The 21,770-nt window shown below is 31.8% G+C and overlaps 2 protein-coding genes across 4 annotated transcripts in view; one reads left to right on the top strand and one right to left on the bottom strand.

Moving 5' to 3' along the window:
• The window catches only part of LOC131930738 (eIF-2-alpha kinase GCN2), a 65,106-nt gene extending 52,310 nt beyond the window's left edge, over window positions 1-12,796 (bottom strand). Inside the window, exons 1-10 of one of the 2 annotated variants that reach the window (XM_059287336.1) lie at window positions 12,687-12,796; window positions 11,682-11,793; window positions 11,392-11,565; window positions 10,956-11,074; window positions 10,625-10,727; window positions 9,907-10,059; window positions 9,315-9,398; window positions 8,954-9,111; window positions 8,245-8,381; window positions 7,851-8,011 (exon numbers count right to left, since the gene is read on the bottom strand). In XM_059287336.1, the coding sequence (XP_059143319.1) occupies window positions 7,851-8,011; window positions 8,245-8,381; window positions 8,954-9,111; window positions 9,315-9,398; window positions 9,907-10,059; window positions 10,625-10,727; window positions 10,956-11,074; window positions 11,392-11,523 (1,047 nt within the window). In that variant the 5' untranslated portion in view covers window positions 11,524-11,565; window positions 11,682-11,793; window positions 12,687-12,796. The remainder of the gene's footprint in view (window positions 1-7,850; window positions 8,012-8,244; window positions 8,382-8,953; window positions 9,112-9,314; window positions 9,399-9,906; window positions 10,060-10,624; window positions 10,728-10,955; window positions 11,075-11,391; window positions 11,566-11,681; window positions 11,794-12,686) is intronic. The other variant, XM_059287338.1, reaches the window with a different exon arrangement.
• A 1,808-nt stretch (window positions 12,797-14,604) lies between these two features.
• LOC131930737 (lysocardiolipin acyltransferase 1) lies at window positions 14,605-21,328 on the top strand. 2 transcript variants are annotated; one of them, XM_059287335.1, is made up of 6 exons: window positions 14,605-14,696; window positions 14,852-15,080; window positions 16,379-16,577; window positions 16,865-16,977; window positions 17,158-17,308; window positions 18,301-21,328. In XM_059287335.1, exons 2-6 carry the CDS (start codon window positions 14,907-14,909, stop codon window positions 18,771-18,773), a joined length of 1,110 nt encoding a protein of 369 aa, XP_059143318.1. In that variant the 5' UTR covers window positions 14,605-14,696; window positions 14,852-14,906; the 3' UTR covers window positions 18,774-21,328. The 2 variants fall into 2 exon arrangements, with proteins under 2 accessions (XP_059143318.1, XP_059143317.1); XM_059287334.1 differs by having other exon boundaries at window positions 14,605-15,080.
• Window positions 21,329-21,770: the final 442 nt, after the last annotated feature.

Below are 21,770 nucleotides of genomic sequence, written 5' to 3'. Positions count from 1 at the left end.
GATTTGTGTGACTTAACCTCAGTAAAGCTATAAGTTCTTGTTCAATGCTCAATACCTGAAATATTTAATGAATGAAATTTGTGCGACTTAACCTCAGTAAAGCTATAAGTTCTTGTTCAATGCTCAATACCTGAAATATTTAATGAATGAGATTTGTGTGACTTAACCTCAGTAAAGCTATAAGTTCTTGTTCAATGCTCAATACCTGAAATATTTAATGAATGAGATTTGTGTGACTTAACCTCAGTAAAGCTATAAGTTCTTGTTCAATGCTCAATACCTGAAATATTTAATGAATGAGATTTGTGTGACTTAACCTCAGTAAAGCTATAAGTTCTTGTTCAATGCTCAATACCTGAAATATTTAATGAATGAGATTTGTGTGACTTAACCTTAGTAAAGCTATAAGTTCTTGTTCAATGCTCAATACCTGAAATATTTAATGAATGAGATTTGTGTGACTTAACCTCAGTAAAGCTATAAGTTCTTGTTCAATGCTCAATACCTGAAATATTTAATGAATGAGATTTGTGTGACTTAACCTCAGTAAAGCTATAAGTTCTTGTTCAATGCTCAATACCTGAAATATTTAATGAATGAGATTTGTGTGACTTAACCTCAGTAAAGCTATAAGTTCTTGTTCAATGCTCAATACCTGAAATATTTAATGAATGAGATTTGTGTGACTTAACCTCAGTAAAGCTATAAGTTCTTGTTCAATGCTCAATACCTGAAATATTTAATGAATGAGATTTGTGTGACTTAACCTCAGTAAAGCTATAAGTTCTTGTTCAATGCTCAATACCTGAAATATTTAATGAATGAGATTTGTGTGACTTAACCTCAGTAAAGCTATAAGTTCTTGTTCAATGCTCAATACCTGAAATATTTAATGAATGAGATTTGTGTGACTTAACCTCAGTAAAGCTATAAGTTCTTGTTCAATGCTCAATACCTGAAATATTTAATGAATGAGATTTGTGTGACTTAACCTCAGTAAAGCTATAAGTTCTTGTTCAATGCTCAATACCTGAAATATTTAATGAATGAGATTTGTGTGACTTAACCTCAGTAAAGCTATTAGTTCTTGTTCAATGCTCAATACCTGAAATATTTAATGAATGAGATTTGTGTGACTTAACCTCAGTAAAGCTATTAGTTCTTGTTCAATGCTCAATACCTGAAATATTTAATGAATGAGATTTGTGTGACTTAACCTCAGTAAAGCTATAAGTTCTTGTTCAATGCTCAATACCTGAAATATTTAATGAATGAAATTTGTGCGACTTAACCTCAGTAAAGCTATAAGTTCTTGTTCAATGCTCAATACCTGAAATATTTAATGAATGAGATTTGTGTGACTTAACCTCAGTAAAGCTATAAGTTCTTGTTCAATGCTCAATACCTGAAATATTTAATGAATGAGATTTGTGTGACTTAACCTCAGTAAAGCTATAAGTTCTTGTTCAATGCTCAATACCTGAAATATTTAATGAATGAGATTTGTGTGACTTAACCTCAGTAAAGCTATAAGTTCTTGTTCAATGCTCAATACCTGAAATATTTAATGAATGAGATTTGTGTGACTTAACCTCAGTAAAGCTATAAGTTCTTGTTCAATGCTCAATACCTGAAATATTTAATGAATGAGATTTGTGTGACTTAACCTCAGTAAAGCTATTAGTTCTTGTTCAATGCTCAATACCTGAAATATTTAATGAATGAGATTTGTGTGACTTAACCTCAGTAAAGCTATTAGTTCTTGTTCAATGCTCAATACCTGAAATATTTAATGAATGAGATTTGTGTGACTTAACCTCAGTAAAGCTATAAGTTCTTGTTCAATGCTCAATACCTGAAATATTTAATGAATGAAATTTGTGCGACTTAACCTCAGTAAAGCTATAAGTTCTTGTTCAATGCTCAATACCTGAAATATTTAATGAATGAGATTTGTGTGACTTAACCTCAGTAAAGCTATAAGTTCTTGTTCAATGCTCAATACCTGAAATATTTAATGAATGAGATTTGTGTGACTTAACCTCAGTAAAGCTATAAGTTCTTGTTCAATGCTCAATACCTGAAATATTTAATGAATGAGATTTGTGTGACTTAACCTCAGTAAAGCTATAAGTTCTTGTTCAATGCTCAATACCTGAAATATTTAATGAATGAGATTTGTGTGACTTAACCTTAGTAAAGCTATAAGTTCTTGTTCAATGCTCAATACCTGAAATATTTAATGAATGAGATTTGTGTGACTTAACCTCAGTAAAGCTATAAGTTCTTGTTCAATGCTCAATACCTGAAATATTTAATGAATGAGATTTGTGTGACTTAACCTCAGTAAAGCTATAAGTTCTTGTTCAATGCTCAATACCTGAAATATTTAATGAATGAGATTTGTGTGACTTAACCTCAGTAAAGCTATAAGTTCTTGTTCAATGCTCAATACCTGAAATATTTAATGAATGAGATTTGTGTGACTTAACCTCAGTAAAGCTATAAGTTCTTGTTCAATGCTCAATACCTGAAATATTTAATGAATGAGATTTGTGTGACTTAACCTCAGTAAAGCTATAAGTTCTTGTTCAATGCTCAATACCTGAAATATTTAATGAATGAGATTTGTGTGACTTAACCTCAGTAAAGCTATAAGTTCTTGTTCAATGCTCAATACCTGAAATATTTAATGAATGAGATTTGTGTGACTTAACCTCAGTAAAGCTATTAGTTCTTGTTCAATGCTCAATACCTGAAATATTTAATGAATGAGATTTGTGTGACTTAACCTCAGTAAAGCTATTAGTTCTTGTTCAATGCTCAATACCTGAAATATTTAATGAATGAGATTTGTGTGACTTAACCTCAGTAAAGCTATAAGTTCTTGTTCAATGCTCAATACCTGAAATATTTAATGAATGAAATTTGTGCGACTTAACCTCAGTAAAGCTATAAGTTCTTGTTCAATGCTCAATACCTGAAATATTTAATGAATGAGATTTGTGTGACTTAACCTCAGTAAAGCTATAAGTTCTTGTTCAATGCTCAATACCTGAAATATTTAATGAATGAGATTTGTGTGACTTAACCTCAGTAAAGCTATAAGTTCTTGTTCAATGCTCAATACCTGAAATATTTAATGAATGAGATTTGTGTGACTTAACCTCAGTAAAGCTATAAGTTCTTGTTCAATGCTCAATACCTGAAATATTTAATGAATGAGATTTGTGTGACTTAACCTCAGTAAAGCTATAAGTTCTTGTTCAATGCTCAATACCTGAAATATTTAATGAATGAGATTTGTGTGACTTAACCTCAGTAAAGCTATTAGTTCTTGTTCAATGCTCAATACCTGAAATATTTAATGAATGAGATTTGTGTGACTTAACCTCAGTAAAGCTATAAGTTCTTGTTCAATGCTCAATACCTGAAATATTTAATGAATGAGATTTGTGTGACTTAACCTCAGTAAAGCTATTAGTTCTTGTTCAATGCTCAATACCTGAAATATTTAATGAATGAGATTTGTGTGACTTAACCTCAGTACCTAAAATATTTAATGAATGAGATTTGTGTGACTTAACCTCAGTAAAGCTATAAGTTCTTGTTCAATGCTCAATACCTGAAATATTTAATGAATGAGATTTGTGTGACTTAACCTCAGTACCTAAAATATTTAATGAATGAGATTTGTGTGACTTAACCTCAGTAAAGCTATAAGTTCTTGTTCAATGCTCAATACCTGAAATATTTAATGAATGAGATTTGTGTGACTTAACCTCAGTAAAGCTATAAGTTCTTGTTCAATGCTCAATACCTGAAATATTTAATGAATGAGATTTGTGTGACTTAACCTCAGTAAAGCTATAAGTTCTTGTTCAATGCTCAATACCTGAAATATTTAATGAATGAGATTTGTGTGACTTAACCTCAGTAAAGCTATAAGTTCTTGTTCAATGCTCAATACCTGAAATATTTAATGAATGAGATTTGTGTGACTTAACCTCAGTAAAGCTATAAGTTCTTGTTCAATGCTCAATACCTGAAATATTTAATGAATGAAATTTGTGCGACTTAACCTCAGTAAAGCTATAAGTTCTTGTTCAATGCTCAATACCTGAAATATTTAATGAATGAGATTTGTGTGACTTAACCTTAGTAAAGCTATAAGTTCTTGTTCAATGCTCAATACCTGAAATATTTAATGAATGAGATTTGTGTGACTTAACCTCAGTAAAGCTATAAGTTCTTATTCAATGCTCAATACCTGAAATATTTAATGAATGAGATTTGTGTGACTTAACCTCAGTAAAGCTATAAGTTCTTGTTCAATGCTCAATACCTGAAATATTTAATGAATGAGATTTGTGTGACTTAACCTCAGTAAAGCTATAAGTTCTTGTTCAATGCTCAATACCTGAAATATTTAATGAATGAGATTTGTGTGACTTAACCTCAGTAAAGCTATAAGTTCTTGTTCAATGCTCAATACCTGAAATATTTAATGAATGAGATTTGTGTGACTTAACCTCAGTAAAGCTATAAGTTCTTGTTCAATGCTCAATACCTGAAATATTTAATGAATGAGATTTGTGTGACTTAACCTCAGTAAAGCTATAAGTTCTTGTTTAATGCTCAATACCTGAAATATTTAATGAATGAGATTTGTGTGACTTAACCTCAGTAAAGCTATAAGTTCTTGTTCAATGCTCAATACCTGAAATATTTAATGAATGAGATTTGTGTGACTTAACCTCAGTAAAGCTATAAGTTCTTGTTCAATGCTCAATACCTGAAATATTTAATGAATGAGATTTGTGTGACTTAACCTCAGTAAAGCTATAAGTTCTTGTTCAATGCTCAATACCTGAAATATTTAATGAATGAGATTTGTGTGACTTAACCTCAGTAAAGCTATAAGTTCTTGTTCAATGCTCAATACCTGAAATATTTAATGAATGAGATTTGTGTGACTTAACCTCAGTAAAGCTATAAGTTCTTGTTCAATGCTCAATACCTGAAATATTTAATGAATGAGATTTGTGTGACTTAACCTCAGTAAAGCTATAAGTTCTTGTTCAATGCTCAATACCTGAAATATTTAATGAATGAGATTTGTGTGACTTAACCTCAGTAAAGCTATAAGTTCTTGTTCAATGCTCAATACCTGAAATATTTAATGAATGAGATTTGTGTGACTTAACCTCAGTAAAGCTATAAGTTCTTGTTCAATGCTCAATACCTGAAATATTTAATGAATGAGATTTGTGTGACTTAACCTCAGTAAAGTTATAAGTTCTTGTTCAATGCTCAATACCTGAAATATTTAATGAATGAGATTTGTGTGACTTAACCTCAGTAAAGCTATAAGTTCTTGTTCAATGCTCAATACCTGAAATATTTAATGAATGAGATTTGTGTGACTTAACCTCAGTAAAGCTATAAGTTCTTGTTCAATGCTCAATACCTGAAATATTTAATGAATGAGATTTGTGTGACTTAACCTCAGTAAAGCTATAAGTTCTTGTTCAATGCTCAATACCTGAAATATTTAATGAATGAGATTTGTGTGACTTAACCTCAGTAAAGCTATTAGTTCTTGTTCAATGCTCAATACCTGAAATATTTAATGAATGAGATTTGTGTGACTTAACCTCAGTAAAGCTATAAGTTCTTGTTCAATGCTCAATACCTGAAATATTTAATGAATGAGATTTGTGTGACTTAACCTCAGTACCTAAAATATTTAATGAATGAGATTTGTGTGACTTAACCTCAGTAAAGCTATAAGTTCTTGTTCAATGCTCAATACCTGAAATATTTAATGAATGAGATTTGTGTGACTTAACCTCAGTAAAGTTATAAGTTCTTGTTCAATGCTCAATACCTGAAATATTTAATGAATGAGATTTGTGTGACTTAACCTCAGTAAAGCTATTAGTTCTTGTTCAATGCTCAATACCTGAAATATTTAATGAATGAGATTTGTGTGACTTAACCTCAGTAAAGCTATTAGTTCTTGTTCAATGCTCAATACCTGAAATATTTAATGAATGAGATTTGTGTGACTTAACCTCAGTAAAGCTATAAGTTCTTGTTCAATGCTCAATACCTGAAATATTTAATGAATGAGATTTGTGTGACTTAACCTCAGTAAAGCTATAAGTTCTTGTTCAATGCTCAATACCTGAAATATTTAATGAATGAGATTTGTGTGACTTAACCTCAGTAAAGCTATTAGTTCTTGTTCAATGCTCAATACCTGAAATATTTAATGAATGAGATTTGTGTGACTTAACCTCAGTAAAGCTATAAGTTCTTGTTCAATGCTCAATACCTGAAATATTTAATGAATGAGATTTGTGTGACTTAACCTCAGTACCTAAAATATTTAATGAATGAGATTTGTGTGACTTAACCTCAGTAAAGCTATAAGTTCTTGTTCAATGCTCAATACCTGAAATATTTAATGAATGAGATTTGTGTGACTTAACCTCAGTAAAGTTATAAGTTCTTGTTCAATGCTCAATACCTGAAATATTTAATGAATGAGATTTGTGTGACTTAACCTCAGTAAAGCTATTAGTTCTTGTTCAATGCTCAATACCTGAAATATTTAATGAATGAGATTTGTGTGACTTAACCTCAGTAAAGCTATTAGTTCTTGTTCAATGCTCAATACCTGAAATATTTAATGAATGAGATTTGTGTGACTTAACCTCAGTAAAGCTATAAGTTCTTGTTCAATGCTCAATACCTGAAATATTTAATGAATGAGATTTGTGTGACTTAACCTCAGTAAAGCTATAAGTTCTTGTTCAATGCTCAATACCTGAAATATTTAATGAATGAGATTTGTGTGACTTAACCTCAGTAAAGCTATTAGTTCTTGTTCAATGCTCAATACCTGAAATATTTAATGAATGAGATTTGTGTGACTTAACCTCAGTAAAGCTATAAGTTCTTGTTCAATGCTCAATACCTGAAATATTTAATGAATGAGATTTGTGTGACTTAACCTCAGTACCTAAAATATTTAATGAATGAGATTTGTGTGACTTAACCTCAGTAAAGCTATAAGTTCTTGTTCAATGCTCAATACCTGAAATATTTAATGAATGAGATTTGTGTGACTTAACCTCAGTAAAGTTATAAGTTCTTGTTCAATGCTCAATACCTGAAATATTTAATGAATGAGATTTGTGTGACTTAACCTCAGTAAAGCTATTAGTTCTTGTTCAATGCTCAATACCTGAAATATTTAATGAATGAGATTTGTGTGACTTAACCTCAGTAAAGCTATTAGTTCTTGTTCAATGCTCAATACCTGAAATATTTAATGAATGAGATTTGTGTGACTTAACCTCAGTACCTAAAATATTTAATGAATGAGATTTGTGTGACTTAACCTCAGTAAAGCTATAAGTTCTTGTTCAATGCTCAATACCTAAAATATTTAAGGAAAGCAGTAGGTAATGATTAAACTTTTATAATGATTAATTAGGCTTTTGATGTATTTTATATATAATTGAAAAGAAAATGTTTCTTAAATCAGTAATCAAAAAGTATTAAAAAAAATTAATTTAAAAAAGAATAGCTTTTGTCAACCTTGTTTTCTAACCTTTTTAAAAACAATCACTCACATTGAAAATAATGTGCCGAAACAATGACTGCAACAATAAAACAAATACTCTATCCCAGATTCCACCTTAAAATTAGCAGCACATAAGCTCATGTGTATTACAGACCTATCTATCTTTGCTTGTGTGTAACAGGAGTTATCTATCTTTGCTTTGTGTAACAGGAGTCATCTATCTTTGCTTGTGTGTAACGAGAGAGTTATCTACCTGCTTAAGGTGTGAGGCCCCCTCCGAGTCCTCCTCTTTATCTACACTACTAGCTTTCTTGGTGAAGTGCCTCCACTTCAGAGTCCATTCCCCAACAGCCACTAGCTCACCACTGGCCATATCCATCCCAGCATACATTGTACTTCCACTGCTGCTGTGACCTGTATCACACACAATGCCGCATCAAGTTTCAAGTTAAGAAAACAAAAATGGCACAGTCATACAATTAAGTTTTTTTTAAGAAATTTAAAAAAATATTTAAACTAAATCTCATTCCTACTGTGACCCATAACATACAGACATCTCACTTCAACTGTGACTAATAATACACAGTCCACCTCAGTTGAATATTCACAATATTTGTTTCATTAGCTAATTCCAACTTTTAAAATACCTAAACATCTTCCTCTGTTTATGACTCTGTCCATTCTGTTATTGGTGAATGTCAACACAGACACACCCATTGCATGATCTTTACATGATGGGCTTGTGCCAGAATCATCATCCTCATTTCTTTTTGTGCTTGTTTTACTGCGGATCAAATTGTTCATAATATTTTAAAATAAAAATATGCCAACTTTAAAAAAAAAATTGTGTTAAGTGTCAAAACTAAATAGTATGACGTACATTTTAGACCATGATTTTAATTTTCAAATCCTGTTTGTGGAGACATATGTATTTTAAAAATAAAATAGAATGAGTATTTTAAAAGAGTAATTAAAAAAAGGGTAGCACTAATACCATTTAATGCTAAAGAAATAAAATATAAACAACCACTGAAGCCAAATTACTGAACCGATAAAATATTTATGAAGAGCCTATTAAACCGTATACGTTTAACTCTAGGATGTTATATTGTAGAAAACAGAAAATCTACAAGATGCAAATTCGACTGTGGCCCCCAGAACACACCCGCACACCCCAGAGAGAAAAATTACACATGGACATTGAAGACCACTGTGCAATGTCAGACTGTTGCATGACCCTTCAGTGTTCACATATTAAGAAAACTATGTAGTAAAGATAATCTTGGTAGATTTTAAAAACATGCAAGTAAGTAACGCTGTGATGCTTTTAAAAACAAAAGCACAAATTGTGCGTACCGTCTCCTCTGTGCAACTGGAATGGGTGCAGACATGACATGAGGTCCTGGTTTATTTTGAGCAACAGGTGACACTGATCTGGGATGGGGAGATGGTGGAGATGCAGACAACATGACAACCGGCTTAGGAGAACCCAGGTGTAAATTTATTGCTTCAGCCTGGACAAGGATCAAAAACTTAATTAACGTAAACAATAAAATGTAAAGTGTATATAGCTTAGCGCAATAAACTAGTCTTAAAGTTTGAATTAGTAATCTTGAAATGGCAAATATTTATTAGTCTAAACACTACACTGACTATGTATGAAATGTTAGACAATTACTACATTTCTTTTCTAAACAAGAACTACATAAGAACTAACATTTTTATGATCTTCTTTTCTTCTCCTGGTCTCATTTTTAAAAAACTCTTGTCTTTTCAGGATCTCCTGTTCCATTTCTAGCCTCTGGATTAGAATTAAAAATAGTAAAATTATAATGACATCTAAAAATATATACTAAAATTAATGTCATACACAACTGTATGTTTGTCAACTTTCAATCTAACTGATGATGATCAATACACTGATGTTTGTGATGCTAAGTAAATAGTAAAATGTATTAAACCAATTCACAAACTTTATAAATCTGGAAACAAGAGCACAACAATCTGTATAATAAAAAAAACCCACACAACCACTGTGGTAAAAACCTAAATTTAAACTTAAATAAAATCAGAATTCAGTTTAAGCATTGAAAATAGAACAGAAATTTCAAATTGAACTTGTGTTTATAAAAAGTTGATTAAACCAAGAGAAAGAACTATTTCTAGAATTAAAGAAAATTAATATTTCTTTCACTAATTCCTAATTATAACAATCATACCAAGTCTCGAGTTCAAACCCCCTGGCAGATAAGGCTCGATCCCTTCCAACACTAAAAATTAAGAATGAAGAAGAAGAAAGACAATCATACCTTTTGTTCTTCTTTGAGCCTCTCCAATTCCTTATTTCTTTCCTCCTGCTGCCTGTTATTGCTGATCATCTGATCATAGAAAGACTGTGACGGGGGTTTGTTGTGCTCATGAAGGAAGACTTCCACAGAATTGGCCAGCTGCCAGATCATCACCTACAAAATACAGCCTAGCATTACATTTTGTTTTTTTTCAAATGTGTTATAAATCATGCTAAATACTATAATTATTATACTGACTGTCCTTAATCCATTGAAAATTAAACTTTATAGTGTGGTTTTACTGTGAAGTGCAGTATTATTAGCCATAAGGTTCTAAGTATAAATAATGCAAAAATCCCACCTAACTCGTAAGGAGTATCTCAACAGATTGGTAAGTCATGGTGAGAGGACAAAAAAAGAACTTATTTTTATCTATGAACAGACTACAAACCATTCAGCTCTCAAAATTACCAAATAAAAATATATTTTTTTAAATGCATAGAAATGTTATGCTTTAAGTACCACATTTAATACTTTTCAGATTGGGAATTTGACTTTGCTGTGCAAAATAATTCCAGAGTTCTTAAAGCATCAGTTGGTTCTAAAATTAGTTATTACTTTTTCATACTGATCTATTGCAGCCATCCCTTAATAGAAAGGCATTCTTTTGTTTAATACATATGTAATTTTAGTAAGCTTTCTCTGTGTTCCCTACCAGCAGTAGAAAAAATAGAACTACCTCTCCAACTAGTTGTGAAGCCTCTTTTTCCAGTCTCGTTTTAAGTTCAGCAACCAACTGATTAGAAAGTCCTTTTGAGTTTGTGAGGAGAATCTCAGGTGCCCTGAAATTATTTGAATATTAAAATATATTTTACAACTTGCTTCATTGCATACTATCTTTTGACCTAATCACTAAAATACCTCATAACAATATGTTAGACGCTCATTTATGTGTGAAGTTAATGGCTGAAATATGGTGGTTGCAATTTTTCTTAAGAAAAGACAATAACATGTGACACCAGGTTAAAATAGATAATTTTCTAAGAATTTGTCTGTTAAAAAATACATACACATCAGGGTATGACGGCGAACATTTAACAGTCATATCAATTTGTGTGTATATGGGATTTCCTCCACCCATGCTCTGCTGAGGCTTCAAAGTCAGTTTCAGCTCAAGTGGCCTAGCAACCTTAACAGAGATAAGAACATAATATTTTCGTGAGATAAGAACAATGAACATAAAAATATTTTACCAATAATATAAAACACACCTAAACTGAATATTATGTATAATTGTAGAACAAATGTTTTTAATCCATGCTCATCAAAATATATTTTTTTTAGCAAAGTTACTATTTATTCTAGTATTTACAAAACATGTAAAGTCTTGCTTATTACAAGACACATGTTAAAGTTTAATTATAAATTAAGGTAGGATGAAATAATCTTTAAAATGGCAACCTTTTTTTTTCATTTCCTGATATGCAAAACTGGAAAACAATTTACCTTCCAGGCAGATTTTTTTCTCAAGTCTTCAAGAGCCTCAGCATAGATAGATTCTAAAACCTGGAATTCTTCATCTTGTCTCTCCTGATGGGAACAGTCAGCCTCTGTCTTTTTTTTCGGAATTCCAGCCATTGGTTACTGACTAAAAGGCTTTATTTTTTTAACATCCAACCACTGATTTGAAGAACATTTTAAATAATGATTATTACGAAGCAAAGCTTGAAACTAGGCTATAAAATTTAAAAAATTCATAATAGTAGGCCTAAGATATGGGATAATAATCTACATACTGAATTCAACAGTCAGTATTGATTGAACATGAGGAACCTGATAAAGGTTATGTGTTGTGAGTCACATTGTTATTACATTCATGTTCCTGACTTCAACCAGTCAATGGCCAACCTGGACAAAATAAAATTTTAATTTGTTAAACTTGAATACATTGATTGAATGAGCTATGAGTATGATGGTCTCATAAGTAACCAAACATTAATTTTATTCTATAGGTAGGCCCTATAGGCTATTTAATACAATTAAATAAATAAAACATAATAAATTAGGCTAATTTACTAATTAATAAGTATTAAATTAATATTAAGAAAAAAAGTATTAAGTAGAGGTGTGTATTAATTAATAATTACTATATTAATTAATCCATGTCAACAATAATGAATATAGATCTAGTACTTTTAGTAGGCCCTATACTCTATACGGAGTATACGGCATACGGCCTCTAACTCTATCTAAACTATCTATAGTTATAGACTTTTAGTTTAAATGGGCCTAGGCCTATCTATATTCAATAAATATTAAATAAGTAGGGCCTAATATAATACTGTATTAGTAATAGTACCCTATAGCACAATAGTACAATAGTTATTTATTAAGTAATCAGTACACTACTAAACTAATCAAGAATAGCCTGTAAGTAACAGTAAGTACTAAGTTGGCCGATAAAATTATCAATATTTTATATTAGGCTAATTATTAATTAATAAATTATTAGGCCTATTAGAAACATTTTTGTTTTGAAGAATGAAATTCTAACTCATCATTACTGATCTAGATCTAATTGATGTAAGATGGTAAACTGCAGCTTGTTAGAATCATAGAATGCTCGAGTAATGTTTGTTATGCTATGCAGCAGACGCATCTGATCTGAAGAAATCTTCAAATCTGAAGTCATCTGGAACTCTAAGCAAGAAGGCTTGGTGATATTTAATTTGTTTACTATAGAAATGTGTTGGCCTAGTAATTATAATTAGGCCTAATTTATTAATTTAATCAAGACTTACGCCTATACATTACTTTCAGCTTATGAATCGGTAAAGTAAATAAATAGTCTGTCTAGTGCAGTGACATGTCATCAATGAAAAGGTACGTGGTGAAATGTTTGTAAACACTCCAGTAGACTGCAACTTTAAAAAGTACAATTTAAATACCGAATGAAGACAAAAAATTCCTGTTCGTATTTGATATATTATATTATTATGGATGTCGGATGCCTTCAAAATTATTTTTTAAAGTCCGATTTTTATTCCCCCCCCCCCCTATAACGCCTTTGTAATTTCTTCAAAACAATTCAATGAAAAGGCGTTAGGTATTAATCGAAATAAATTTTTAAAACATTTGTAGGTAGACCTGTGGGCCAGTGTTTCTTCCAGACTTTTTTCTCCGGGGGGGGGGGGGGGGGGGGGGGCACTTGAAATCTTCGGGGGGCGGTAAACTTTCTTCGGGGGGGGGGGGGGGGGGGCGGACACTGTTAAAAGTATATATTTTCTATATAAATTATATAAATTTCATTTCGTTCGGGGGGGCGAAGAGATGCCTGGAAGAAACTCTGCTGTGGGCAGTAAAAGTTACATGTGAAATTTATTTAAAAAAAAAACAACGTCTGGACAACCTAAATATTTATAATATAATAAGTCCTACAATTAAGTTTCATGAAATGCTTTAATACTCTCTCTTTGTATTATTAGACATGGATTAAAAAATTACGTTAATAGGCCTAATAAATAGTTAATAGTATTAGTAATTGCTACTAAGCTTGCAGGTAATTTGATACAGTATAATGGAACAGAGTCAAATAAACTGCCGAGTGTTAATAAGTCGGTTGGCGAGGGAAGATAGTTCGGCTTCAGCAATGTTCCCCTAATTGTATGGCCCTAAGATGTTTTTATGGCTTAAGCATGACATTAATTAGCCTCAGAGTTTCTTCCAGACATCTTTTCAGGGGTGGGCTCCGCCCCCCCCCCCCCCCCCAAGAAGAAAATCTACCGCCCCTCGTCGAAATGGAATTTATGTAGAAAATATAAACTTTTAACAGTGTCCGCCACCCCCCTGGATAGCTTTCAGCCAGAGTTTCTTCTAGGCATCTCTTCGGGGGGGGGGGGGGGCGAAGCCCCTCCCGAAATTTTTTTTACCGCCCCCCCCCCCCCCCGAGCGAAATGAAATGTATATAATTTATATAGAAAATATATACTTTTAACAGTGTCCCCCCCCCCCGAAGAAAGTCTACCGCCTCCCACCCCCCCCCCCCGAAAATTTCACGTGCCCTCCCCCGGAGAAAAAAGTCTGGAAGAAACACTGCTTTCAGCCAATTTAAAATATGTAGGCGTGTAGTGTCATAGCACTATAGTTTTTGACTATTAGGTCTACTTATACATCACATAATTGTTCATTGCCAGTAGTATCCACATATTCTGTATAATCATCATCGCCATGAAGTAGAGTTAGGCTAATCTGTTTCAATTACCTCGGCATATGGCGCGATATTGTGGTTAGCACTATGCCCAGCCGCATGGGTTTCCCTATCTATAGTGAGTCCAGTGTTTATTTCAGACATTTTTCTACTGGTGCGGGGGGGGGGTAAATTTCCAGAGGGGGAAAAGTATACATTAACTAAATACATTCTATGGGCTTGAAAGAAACACTGCGTGAGTCAGGTGCTCATCACAGTTGGGTGGACTCAGGGCCGTTGGACTCGAACCCGGAACCGCCCTCGCTAGGGACTATAATTTAATATACAACAACTGGAACCTGAAAAAAATATACACGAAAAAACAAAAAAACCCAAAAAAAAAAACAACAAACAAACAAATAAGCCTAGAATCTGTAGGCTAAATCACTGTTATACTGTAAGAGTCTAGCTAGATCTACTATCTTCTGTATCTTCGGTTATTTAGTATACTCTCTTTAGTGGAAGTTCAGTTATCTTGAGTTGCTAATCAGATAGTGTCATCGTAGTGTTTAGGTGTAGGAGACCTGTACATTTATTTTGTTAATGCTTTTCTCACACAAACAATGCAAGTCTAACTTTAGAAACACATTTTGTCCAAAATATGCACTAGTTATATGTAAAAATATGGTCTAATAATATATTCTAGTATTAACATTTGATTGGAATTGAATAAAAAGTTAAAAAGACCATCCTTTTTTCATTTGTTTTGTAATTTTTTAGGTGGGGCGGTTCGGAAGAAATAAAATATCTTTAAGACTAGGCAACATTAGGAAAAATGAGTTTCAGTAACTTAGTGTATGGAAGCATGCTAGCATGCATGTTATTCCTCACCAGCACAATGGGGACCATAGTAATGGTTACCCCAACATTGCCAGTTATCTTCCTGAGTCCTAAGCTTAGTCGAAGAATGATGGATTCCCTTATCAAGCTCTGGTTTCTTTTAGCAGTGGTAGGTCACTAGATCTAATTTATTTATTAGTAGTAGCTTAGAATATGGTAAAGATACTTTCCTAAGTAGGCGGCTTATGTGTGGCATAAAGCTGAAAATCAATCGATTCCGCTCCGCTACCACTATACAATACTATAATTATTACTATAATTATTAATTAGGCCTACTCTTGATGTAAATTTAAAGGGTGGTTTTCATCAGTAACAAGTTGTCTAAGTATCAATTTATTATAATATTATAATTAAGTAGGCTAGTCAAATAGTAATATTTTACTTGCTTAAAAATATAGGAATATCCTAATAAAAAACGACAATTACAATTAGGCTATTGGCATTAAATATTATTGTTACAAAAGACCAGTCTGCTTTGTTGATATTTCGAGTCACCCCTTTGTATCCTTAACAGAATGAGCCCGCCCCCTATGAACAATCTTATTTAAATAGTTAAAATAGGTCAAGCCACATATCAAGCATGTATAATGTCATGTGTTGTGCCTTAAAAAAATAAACTCCCAGCATTTTCAGAATTGCTGTACAAAATTTCAAGATATTGTACCTTGTTCCACTTGCCTCACAAATTTTTCAGCAAAATAAAAAGTCAGTAAAAGTTTTTATATACAAAGGAAAAAAAAGCCAATATTATTTTAATTTCCAACAGCTGTATGTTTCTGTTTCCTTATTCATTTATTATTATGGTTTACAAATACAGATATATCCTGATGCAGAGATAAGGGACTGTAAGCTTTCAACTTAAAAAAAAAACGAATACTAGGCCTATACAACAATAATTTAAATAGGAATATTTTAAGAAATTTTCATTTATAAAATTGGGAATGATTAGTGAATCAGTTATAGTATTTGTACAGTAATGTGTATCAAATAAAAATGAAATACGAAGGAAAGTACCACATTCTTTCTAACAAGTCAGTAATATGTCAAGCTAGTAAAGCAAGCTGAATTATTTTTAAGAAGTCCAAGATTTTTTAAAGTTTAATATTCTTCACACTTGCATAAAATATTGGCATTATCAAATTTCAGAAAAAGTATTGCCAACAAAGATTGACACAATTAAAATTTTAGTTCTTGATAGCTCATTATTGAGCTAGGATTGTATAATATCTTTATTAGTGATACTTAAACCCAAAGCTAACTTATAGTGCTTACTTACAAAGCTATACCAGCAATAAAAATATGTGGGTATGACTAATCTTTGAAAACCCAAATTCTATTTTTAAAAATATTAAAAATTAATTCTATTTATAAAAATGTACATAAAAGCTTTTTTTTTTAAACTTCCAGGCGATGTATGAAATTTTAATGGGAGTGAAGATTAAAATCAAAGGCAACCCTTCTCTTCTTGGCACTAGCTCTCTCATACTATCCAACCATCGCACTCGCCTAGACTGGCTCTTCCTCATGTCCTACCTGTGTCGGTACAGTGCAATAGATGAGTACAGAATCTCACTGAAAGCTTCCCTGAAAAAATTCCCCGGTGCTGGTAAGTGATTGTGTAATTACAACTATTTGCAATTAATTATATAGTTTGTCTTTTCTACATGTTGAGCATTGGTTGTTTTGATAATTGTATTCATTTTGTATTGGTAATAGAACAGATAGTGGTAGTTATCTCACAAGTTAAAGACAGTTACAAATACTATAAACGTTTCTGTTTTATTACTAATTGAATTAACCTCACTGCAGCTACCATTTGTAATAATTTTGTAGATATGTAAATTCTTGGTCTTAAAGTTAAAATCAGAAATTTTTTGTTGGTGTTTTTAAAAGGATGGGCTATGCAGTGTGCAGGGTTCTTATTTTTAAACAGAAAATGGGATGAAGATAAAGATCATATATCGAATGGCATCCATTACTTCTCACAAGTTCACTCTAAACCACAGGTAAAGATTGGGCAAGATTCTACTTAAATCAACTCCCTAACTGTATGCTAGAAAGCTTGTAAAGTAAATACTTTATTGCTGCCTCGTTTAACCTCTGCCTTTAAGATAACTAACAATCATGTAGTGAACATACAGTTGTCATCAGAGCTCTGTTTAAAGTCTACACCTTAATGTTTTCAGTTCCTGCTGTTTCCTGAGGGCACAGACATGTGTCCCAATGCTATAGGTAGAAGCAATAAGTTTGCAGACAAGGAGGGGCTCCCTCGTTATGAATATGTGCTGCACCCAAGGGTGACTGGTTTTATACATTTTGTCAAAGAAATGAAGAAAGGTTTGTAGTTTTCTTCTACATTAACCTTCTTTCAAATTATGTTGTTTTCTTAGATATTCACTATCATATCAACTCTTTCAGACTGACAACATTTCCAAGTTTTTCTATTTAATTCATTGTTTTTCAAAATCCAAGTTTTTAACTGTAAATCTATGTCATGATATCACTAGAGCAGCCATTTTCATTGTGTTTACTTCTTGTAGTTTTCTTGTTCGGTTGATTTTGTATTTTATAAAAATTGTTTTTGTAAAACCAATCGCAAAACAGCATTTTTTTTACACTGTTTGGAATGCTGTTCAGTGGGCATTCATTTACGATTAATTTATATCAGTAGTGTATGGGTTTTCAATAAATGGGTAAAAAGATTTGAGATGCTTTGCCACAAGAGTACTGAAAAAAATTAAGTGAAAAAAAATTCTGGTAAAACGTGAAAATAATCAGAAGAAAATTTATGATTAATATATTTATTTGTCTTTTATTTAGAAAAATATTTGCTACACACTACCACGTTTAGCCATTACATAACTAAATAGGTTCATTTTAAATATTTTCTTTACTCTTCAACTACTCTTTTGTTAATTTCAACAATGGCGAAAACTATTAAACATTGCATTACAGAGGTACCAAATGACACAAATCATGCAAGTAAAGTAGTAAAGTTTCCCTTTCAAACCTGACGGTCTATGGGGCAAGTGAAGTAGAGTTCACTTGTTTCTGTGACCTCGGCATATGAAGAGATAGTGTGGTCAGCACTATGCCCAGCCGCCTTTACGTTCCCTAACGTAAGTTAGGTACCCATCAGAGTTGGGTGGACTCAGGGACGGTCTACTGATTTGAACCCGGATTCGAAATCGAGACTTACGGGTTAGCAGTCCAGCTCTCTACCACTAGACCACTCCGTCCCCAAATCATGTTAGAGCTTCTTATACTTTAGTCGCATGTGACATGCTTTAATCTTAGATTCATATTTTATTCATCTTTCGTTTCTGCAGGTAAAATTCTAGACTCCATTTTAGATGTAACTGTTGCATACCCTAAAAACATCATCCAAAGTGAATTACAGACCCTTAAAGGTGAATTCCCTGAAGAGATTCATTTCTATGTCAAGGATTATCCTATTGAGACCATCCCTGACACAGACGAGGAACTCTCCACATGGTTAATCAATCTTTGGAAGGAGAAGGAGGTCAGGCTGAGGAACTTTTACCAGGTGAAGAAGTTTGAGACCGGGGAGGATAACCTTGCGCTGGACGATGACACGGTCCAGTACGCTGATTTTGCGCTGAAGAAACGTCTGAATTGTGTAGTTCTGTTTTGGGTTGTGTTCTTGTTTGTTGTGTTTACGTGCATGTGTGTTTACCCCCTGTTTCTTTATTTCTGTTTAATCAGCTGTGTGACGTATGTGTTGATAGGGATACGCCACGGGGGTGTAGACAACGTAATTTATAATGCTGTACGACTTTAGGCACTTACATAAATATGCTTTTTTATCATTCATTGTATACCTAGTCTCTAAAGTATAACTTATTTTTTAAACCTTAGATATCCATTTCAGAATGGGATAGGCCTGAGGAAACACTACCCATAATAAGTTTGTGTATGCAAATTATCAAATAAATAGTTGACAATCTGTCAGCATTATTTTTAAACAAAGTACTGTTTTATTTCACTGCTGAGTATACACATTTATTTTCACATCTGATCTAAGAAAACATTTAATAGATCACAAAAATAATAAATAGAGACTCATAAAAAAAAACCTGCATTATAACTGTGTAGTAAAAATAAAAGTGTGAAATTTTAAATTATCTATTTATCACAATTTCTTTTCATATATTAAGGACACTTGGTAATATTTAAAGTGGGTTAATTAAAGCTTGAGGCATAGCCAACATACACATTTTGAGGCATTTTATAAAATAAAGTTTATTGTCATAAAGACATTTTTATATGTTTACCAAAAACCAGCATTTGCAGCGCTGCTCGCAAAGTTATAATTTCATGTATACGTTTTTGTTTGTTGAAAAATAATAGAATTTTTTTTAAACAACTGAAGCATTATTCTTTTCAATGTTTATTTTAAATTAGTGATAAAAGAACTAAAAACAAATTTTTTATTTTCAATATATTTTCAAATGGCCAATCATACTCAAGATATTAATTAATACTTGTGTTATTTATTTATATGGTAAACTGGATATGCTGGCATTAATTTTTGTTTGTTTGTCTATTCAAAAAGCACACTTGTTTCATATATTCCCACATTTTTAAAATATCGCCTGTTTTGAACTGTGGTGTTTTTAAATAAAAATAGTTTTTGCTCATTTTGCTGAATAGTTTTGGATAGAAACACAATCTGTCTCCATTGAATAAAATAATTTTTAAAAAACAACCTGTTTGTTAACTTGAGATAATTAATGAATTAAATAAGTTTTCACTTTCTTTTGGGATTTCAAAATGTTTTTTGAAATGATTTTTATATTGGCAAGTAGCACTGTCCAATATGTCGTTTTAATTTAAGAAGTTTAAAATCTTCACCGTTAAAGCCAATATGACATCTCATATGCCGTAATACTCTGAATGATCTCTTTGGATGGCTTCATCGCAAGCGTTGTCTTCTCCAAATATATTCTGATTGTCAGTGTTTTAAATAAAACCAAATAGATCCACTTGTTCCTTATGTAAAAGCAATTTTAAAGGATATTACTAAGAAGTTTAAGAAAGATTGATAGTTAGTAAAGAAATGCCTGCTTATAATAATTCACTTCATTTGAAATTAGTTCTATATTATAAAATCCACTACTGTTGCAATACTGTTTTTGTTTTTTGTTTTTTGATTTAATTTTGTTTTTTAATTTAATTTTGTTTTTAGGTATTTAAAATTTATTCTTATATAACTATACTCAGACTTGAATAAATTAATGTTGTCATGGTAACATTCCATTTGTCAGACACATTTCTTTAACTAAGATTTACACACACATAATCTTTACTTTTATTGGTAGACAGTAGTTATTTTTTTTTTTTTACTGCTGTTTGAGATTGTAACTGGGCATTGAAATAACTATGGATGTCTATACAATACAATATTTGTTCTTTATTTTATTTGACCATCAGTAAATGAGCTTGTGGTAAAATTGATGTTTATCAATCAACTATTAAATGGATCATACATCAGATTAAATTGATGTTTATCAATAAACTACTCAATAGATCATACATAGGATAAAATTGATGTTTATCAATAAACTATTAAGTAACATGTTTTTGATCAACTCAGTGGTTCATTGAATAAAATTAATATGTTTTCAATCTACTGTTCAGTGGTAATGGGGTTAAAATGTTCTGATTTGTATGGTTTATCACAATAAATTTCTATTTTTCATTCAGCTACTAATCAGAATTTTAACTAGCTGTGAACTAATGCCATCCTAAATGATAGGCGTCTGTTCTTTCCGTAGTTCTGTGGAAATATAAAACCTTTTGTTATTCTGTTCAGATTTTAAAAAAAATCACCTTGTTATTTCAAAACAGTTCAGATAACTTAAGATCACATATTAATTAAATAAAAATATGTTTGTCAATTTTTGCCACATATTGTCATGTTCAAAGCAATTATTTGTTTTTTTTTGCACCTCTTTTATTTTGCTCTTTAAATTATTGAACCTCTCCCCACCCTAATTTGTTTTTAAAAATGTTTTTATCTCTGTATATTATGTTTAATAGCATTATAATTGACCATTTAGATAAAACAATCTAAGAATTATTCTGACAAGTATTATTTACATTAGTTGCTACCTTTGAACCCAAAGATTGTCTTGTATGTATCCAGTGTTCCTATTGTTAAAGTTTGCTAAATACAGACAACTCAATGAACTGCTTTCTTCCTTTTTAAATCTTTAGCCAGCATTGTTGTTGTTTTTTTTTTTTTAAAAACAAAATCTCTCATTTCTCAAAATTTATTTTAAATCTTGGACTTCTTGACATGGTTACAGAGATTGATAAAATTTGTTTTTTTTTTTTTAAATATTTATTTATATTTCTGCATGAGTGAGACTGTGATGAATATTTTGGTATTTAATATTTGGCAGGATAAATTGATGTTTTTTTAAAATTATAGTATTGCTTTCCCAATCCTAACCATGGCTCTGGTCCCAGCCCACACTATCATTCTAACCATAACCCTGACCACAGTCCTGGTCTAACAACAAACCTAACCTTAGCCCATACCATCATTCTAACCATAACCCTAACCATAATCATTCCTCAGACCATATACCTAACCTTTACCCTACTCCTTGTCTTAGCTCTAATCCTGACCCTAGACAAAATCCTAACCATAGCCCTGACCCTACCAGACTCTAACCCTAATCCTGACCCTAAAATCAATATAAAATATGAATACCACACTACATTGTCATACCACTGCTTTTTTATAAAAAGATTGTGTTTTTTAAACCAT

The sequence above is a fragment of the Physella acuta genome, unplaced genomic scaffold, assembly GCF_028476545.2.
Source record: "Physella acuta isolate Inbredline_101_S28 unplaced genomic scaffold, ASM2847654v3 ptg001833l, whole genome shotgun sequence".
Taxonomy (NCBI): domain Eukaryota; kingdom Metazoa; phylum Mollusca; class Gastropoda; family Physidae; genus Physella; species Physella acuta.
This window is presented reverse-complemented; position numbering and strand designations above follow the sequence as displayed.